The sequence below is a fragment of the Rhinichthys klamathensis genome, unplaced genomic scaffold, assembly GCF_029890125.1.
Source record: "Rhinichthys klamathensis goyatoka isolate OS25496 unplaced genomic scaffold, OSU_Roscu_1.1 h1tg000192l_1, whole genome shotgun sequence".
Classification (NCBI taxonomy): domain Eukaryota; kingdom Metazoa; phylum Chordata; class Actinopteri; order Cypriniformes; family Leuciscidae; genus Rhinichthys; species Rhinichthys klamathensis.
The window spans coordinates 1763984-1770326 of NW_026606718.1; the positions used below are offsets into that span (position 1 = coordinate 1763984).

At 39.6% G+C, this 6343-nt stretch overlaps 1 protein-coding gene and 1 long non-coding RNA gene across 3 annotated transcripts in view; one reads left to right on the forward strand and one right to left on the reverse strand.

The window, feature by feature from the left end:
- Nucleotides 1-2706, forward strand: part of LOC130095686 (uncharacterized) — a 9538-nt gene extending 6832 nt beyond the window's left edge. Inside the window, exon 4 of one of the 2 annotated variants that reach the window (XR_008808149.1) lies at nt 2623-2706. This is a non-coding gene — a long non-coding RNA (uncharacterized LOC130095686). The remainder of the gene's footprint in view (nt 1-2622) is intronic. The other variant, XR_008808148.1, reaches the window with a different exon arrangement.
- Nucleotides 1-6111, reverse strand: part of mmp17b (matrix metallopeptidase 17b) — a 9436-nt gene extending 3325 nt beyond the window's left edge. The window contains exons 1-7 of the mRNA XM_056262433.1: nt 5952-6111; nt 4286-4569; nt 3392-3524; nt 3155-3308; nt 2873-2981; nt 2592-2763; nt 12-188 (exon numbers count right to left, since the gene is read on the reverse strand). Coding sequence (XP_056118408.1) covers nt 12-188; nt 2592-2763; nt 2873-2981; nt 3155-3308; nt 3392-3524; nt 4286-4450 — 910 coding nt within the window. The 5' untranslated portion in view covers nt 4451-4569; nt 5952-6111. The remainder of the gene's footprint in view (nt 1-11; nt 189-2591; nt 2764-2872; nt 2982-3154; nt 3309-3391; nt 3525-4285; nt 4570-5951) is intronic.
- Between the last annotated feature and the right edge of the window lie 232 nt (nt 6112-6343).

Consider the following 6343-nt stretch of genomic DNA (forward strand, 5'->3'; position numbering starts at 1 on the left):
ATGACAGTTACCATAAAGGGCTGTGATGTGTTGAAGGTCGTGATGTCCCAGGCTAAAGTGGAGTGGGTCTCCCAGGGGCCCTTGGTAGTATGGACGCATTACAGATTGCCGTGCTGATGAATGGGTCAGTCCGAGGGCATGACCAAGCTCATGCACCAGCACCGTGAACAGATCTGTGCCCTCAATTGCTGTGTGTAAATATTAAGAGCACATTGAGCTTTTCGGAAGGAGGGGCTTCTTATGCCCTGTCCCAAATGGCACACTTCATATGCACTTACGTTCTTGTGGACTTACAATGGCTGCCGCATGCGTGTGTCCGTTAAGTCCATGAGACCGTAGGGTGTCCCATTTGTCATTTTAGGTTTCAGAAGGGTGCTTGCGAGCGCCCCTTTTGCGGTCGATATGCGCCCTCGATTCTCTTTTTTGCCGAGCCCGCACTGATGCAAGCTCCGCAGTACACTTCTTCCCGAAAGTCAAAGTGGTGTTATGTCACGAAAGTGCGGACTCGTAGGAAGACCGCGAGTGTTTAGGGTGCCATTTGGGACAGGGCCATAGAGACAGGAACTAAAAAGAGCGTTACTGACAGACTAGGAAGAGAGGTGCTGCCAAAAAGTAAGATATGTGAAACAATTTGGTGTTTTTTTATACATTCAAGCATGAAAACCTATTCTAGTAGACCCCAAAAACAAAATCAAGACTGTAAAAGGGCATTAACCTATATGCCAATTTTAAGTCACTATCAATACTGGATATACACTCACCTAAAGGATTATTAGGAACACCATACTAATACTGTGTTTGACCCCCTTTCGCCTTCAGAACTGCCTTAATTCTACGTGGCATTGATTCAACAAGGTGCTGAAAGCATTCTTTAGAAATGTTGGCCCATATTGATAGGATAGCATCTTGCAGTTGATGGAGATTTGTGGGATGCACATCCAGGGCACGAAGCTCCCGTTCCACCACATCCCAAAGATGCTCTATTGGGTTAAGATCTGGTGACTGTGGGGGCCATTTTAGTACAGTGAACTCATTGTCATGTTCAAGAAACCAATTTGAAATGATTCGAGCTTTGTGACATGGTGCATTATCCTGCTGGAAGTAGCCATCACAGGATGGGTACATGGTGGCCATAAAGGGATGGGCATGGTCAGAAACAATGCTCAGGTAGGCCGTGGCATTTAAACGATGCCCAATTGGCACTAAGGGGCCTAAAGTGTGCCAAGAAAACATTTCCCACACCATTACACCACCACCACCAGCCTGCACAGTGGTAACAAGGCATGATGGATCCATGTTCTCATTCTGTTTACGCCAAATTCTGACTCTACCATCTGAATGTCTCAACAGAAATCAAGACTCATCAGACAAGGCAACATTTTTCCAGTCTTCAACTGTCCAATTTTGGTGAGCTCTTGCAAATTGTAGCCTCTTTTTCCTATTTGTAGTGGAGATGAGTGGTACCCGGTGGGGTCTTCTGCTGTTGTAGCCCATCCGCCTCAAGGTTGTGCGTGTTGTGGCTTCACAAATGCTTTGCTACATACCTCGGTTGTAATGAGTGGTTATTTTAGTCAAAGTTGCTCTTCTATCAGCTTGAATCAGTCGGCCCATTCTCCTCTGACCTCTAGCATCAACAAGGCATTTTCGCCCACAGGACTGCCGCATCATGGATGTTTTTCCCTTTTCACTCCATTCTTTGTAAACCCTAGAAATGGTTGTGCGTGAAAATCCCAGTAACTGAGCAGATTGTGAAATACTCAGACCTGCCTGTCTGGCACCAACAACCATGCCAAGCTCAAAACTGCTTAAATCCCCTTTCTTTCCCATTCTGACATTCAGTTTGGAGTTCAGGAGATTGTCTTGACCAGGACAGCACCCCTAAATGCATTGAAGCAACTGCCATGTTATTGGTTGATTAGATAATTGCATTAATGAGAAATTGAACAGGTGTTCTTAATAATCCTTTAGATGAGTGTATATATATATATATATATATATATATATGTAAATGAAGTATATTGGATACTTCATTGTGGATATTTAATTACTAATTTCCTCCTATTTTTACATTTAGATTAAAGGTGCGTTCACGCCATGTCGTAGGCACTGTAATTATGAGAATACGATTTGTAAAAAGCGTTCACAACCTCGAAATTACAACTTGTAAAATGGGAATTTTCGGAGAGCTCCAACTTGTACTGTGACCGCTGTGCCACCTGACCACTTTAGAGAAGTGCATAATTCAGAGGACGTAGACAGCTCTGAGTAGAACATCATGTGTTATTGCGTACAATTACAACATGGCGTGAAAACAAAACTTAAGCAAGTGTGAGATGGGGAGGCTAATCTCTAAAAACAACAATTATTTAATAGCTGTTAAAATATTTAGCAAATCTCATATTTGATAGAAAATATTTGTTTGTCATATTGCCCATTATAAGTTTGTGACGCTTAAATTCGCTTGTAGCAAAATGATTGCTTTTATTTTTGGCTATTACATGAAAATTATTGGTCATTATATTAATATCAGTGGATAATGTACTGATATACCCTGATGGGTTTTATTTTGGCTTTGTGTTTTGCAGAATTACCTCTGAAAGCCCATTCCTCCTCTGCATCCAGGTGAACTCCACCTGCCCTGTCTGGGTCTGATGGAAAGAAGGCATGGCCAACAGATCCACCTGCTCCATCAAAGGGATATCCATCTCCATGGGGACCATGCAAGAAATCTATTTGGAGATCTGCTCCCTCTGGTCCTCGCACCTATTCAAAATAGTTCAACATGTATTTACATGAACCCATAAAAACAGGAACATTGTTAAGGTCAGAAACACAGTGCTAATTTTTTTGTTTTAAAAAGTATAGCCATAACCTCATGAAACTCAAGCAATGTTGGATCGGCCCAAACTCGGAGGGCATAGTACACAAGGGAGCGAATCATTTCACGGGACAGTTTAGAAGATGCAGGGTAAGAGCGCAACCTGAGAAATAAGAGAGTTGGACCAAGAACAAACATTTTGTTTGCACGTGCTTATGTGTTTTTAATCTTTTTCTTCAGTCTTTACTTTAATGTGATCCTGTAAACTAACTATCAAGTAAGTTAAGGTAGAAAAAGCAGGAAGAAAAACACAACTGGTAAAATAATCAGTCTAACCTCCAGTTGATATTTCTTCTCGTCCAGGTAGAAACTGCTCTTTTCATCCTTTGATTTTCAATATCACCGTGTAATGCTGAAAGCTGGATGGTTTGATCATCATCATCCGGAAGTGAACAACGGGGTGTCTGCATCAACTGAACAGTCGCTTCATCTGTGACAGGAAGGTGAGGGAATTAAGGAAGGCATCCAATAAGACTGAGATTTCAAAAGAGTGGGGGAAAGTGTTGTTCATACCTAAGACTCCTGTGTCATCCAAACCAGCAAACCTCTGCATTTCCTTCACTGCTTGAGTAACAGCTGTCCAGGCCTGTAACTGACCTGTAGAGGGATCAGGGGGTGGGAGGTATCCATACTTCGTGAGCCAATCCTGCCAAACAAAACAACATTTTTGAAAGAAAGAAATACTTTTATTCCGCAAGGATGCATTCAATTGATCAGTAAAGACTTTTACATTGTTACAATAGATTTTTATTTAAAATAATACTGAAAAAATGAATCCTGAAAAAAAAAGATAGTTTCCATAAAAACATAAAGCGGCAGAACTGTTCATCATTGATAATAATTGATAACTGTTTTTATTGTATTTGATTATCTAATAAATGCAGCCTTGGTGAGGAGAAGAGACTTAAAAACACACGCAAAAAACAAACAAAATTAATGACCCCAAACTTGCCATAATTGCTAATTATGCATTGTTAATCATTTATGGGAATTGAACTAAATAATGTGGGAAAACATACACCAATGGATCAGGCACAATAAGTCTAGAAAGGTACATTAAGGATAAGGAAAATAAAGAAATGGGTAAGAAAATAGGGTCATTTTCATGTTGACTTTTAATGAAACACTTCAACAAAGAAAAATCGGTAACGCTTCCTTTTACAGTCCTGTTACCCATGTACTTACTATGTACTTATTATAGTAATTATAATTACTGGGTAATAACTATAGGTACTAACCCTGAACCTACCCCTAAACCTACCCCTAATCCATGTACTTACCTTATATTAGCCAGTACTTTCTAGGTAAGTACACTGTAAGTACACGTAAGTACTGTACTGTAAAAGGAAGCGTTACAGAAAAATCTTTTCCAACTGAATCGTGTATAAGTTCAAGACACATTCTCACCACAAGTTTAATGCTCTCATCTTCTGTGGGTATGACAGTGGGTAAAGTGGTAGATGTAACTGTTCTTGCCAGACTGGTTGGCAGTACATCTTTATCAGCCGTTCCATAAACGTCCACTGTACGTCCACACATGTAGAAAACAACTGCTGTCCAAAACATCGCCATAATACCAATGTTACACAATGTCAATCCTCCTCAGTCAACTGATTTCAATGACGTCATCTTCGCTGAAACTGAGATGGTGGCCTCTCTTGTGTTGAGGATGTGTAGGATTGATGCCAGCACTGTAAATGTAGAGTTTGGAGATAATTTAGTAATGATTATTCAAGATTGTGTTCTATTCTAAAGGACAACAACAACTTCCTAAAAGAATGTAAATTAAATCAGTTGTGCAATCTCATTACAAGGGATTGCTTAACTTAGGACCTCTTTCAGTCCTAAAATAATTTATACTACTACACTGCTGACTGCTTTGGTTGTTAAGCTGCATGATTGAATTGCAGATGGCAAGTATCAAAGAATGAAGGATGAAAAGGCGGCAGAGGTTTTATGTGTTTCATTTTAAAAGAAAAGAGGACAAGCATAGCGGATGTGGGGCTTTAATTAAATTGGCAGGTGTCATTTCATTAAAGAAATGAGACCATGTGGGAGAGGACGGGTTGTTAGAGTAGAGGAGGGACGGGGGAACGGGGCACGGAAAAGAAGAGTTATGGAATAATGGAATTAAAGGAAAACACTGCCAGTCTCAGGGGACAAGGACAGAGGACAGTGTAAGAAAGAGAGGGAGACTGACAGGAAACAAAGGGCAGAGACACATGTATGCATGTAAATGTGTATAAAATCACAAGTGTCTGACTCAGTCAAAGAAAGACAGTTGAAAGAAAGACAGAACCTGCATAAATGCGCTCAATAAATACAATAGCATATTGCACAATGCATCCGCATGTGTCATTTACGATCGGCAATTCAATCTCTCAACCTTGTCACAAAATCTCTGACAGTTTCAGATGTGTGTGTGTAGAGGACAGTGTAAAAACTTATAAACTTATAAAACTTTTAGGGTCATATTTTCATTTAATTTAACATGTATTTGTCATTTATCATATGCTGCCATTACAATAATGCAGACTAAATTATAGAAAAGAAACCTCAACCTTTGTGTACTTCAAGTTGAACTGTTTCTGACTGCTAACATATGAAAGCATATTTCAAAGCTTTATAGGCTAAAAATATATTTATTTTTTAAAGTCTTGTGCCAATTTGTATATTAGAAGTATTTTCTGGGTGTGTGGATTCAAAGCTTTAAGCTAAACATTTTCCGAAAATATGAGAAAAAATGAAAAAGTGTTACACTTGTGCTCTACCACAATCTGTTTGAAAATCTGTTGACATAGGGATCAAGGTGTGGTAATAAATTCTCAGACAGAGATTTTAGCTTTATGTAATCCTTGAGTTAGCATTCATTTAAAGCCATAATTTACGCCACGATAAAGAGAAAAATATTTATGAGACATAACAATGAATCCATTATCATTTTAATCTAATTTAAAAAGCTCAAAATATTCAGACGACATCAAAGAAAAGTTACAATTACAGTTTTATGCAAAGTCGAAGTTAATGCAAGAAATTATCTCATTCAAAATAGAAAGAATTGGGACATGCTTACCGTCCCAACAACTTCTTTCTCTTTCTCCCTTTGCACTCGAGTGCTCTGTCGTGCTTGCCCTCCTTCTCTGTTCCTGAACAGATGTGTTCCTCACATCTCCTCACCCCCACCACCCTTTCTCTCCTTCTGCCTCTGCACTTGCACAATGGACTCCTAATACCCCACTCAGTAACGTTCCCACCCACCCCTGCTAAGTGCATCGGGCATTTGCTCACTCTCTCTCTGTGTTTGGAAGATACTACTGTAAAAAAAGCCTCTTTATATCCAGTGAGGAGATTTAGAGACATGCTTAGTTGCACATGTTTGCCCTCTATGTTTGTCCACTCTTTGCCAAATTTCCTATACTTTATATTTAAAACTCAAATGTCTCATAGATTCCATCACATGCCATT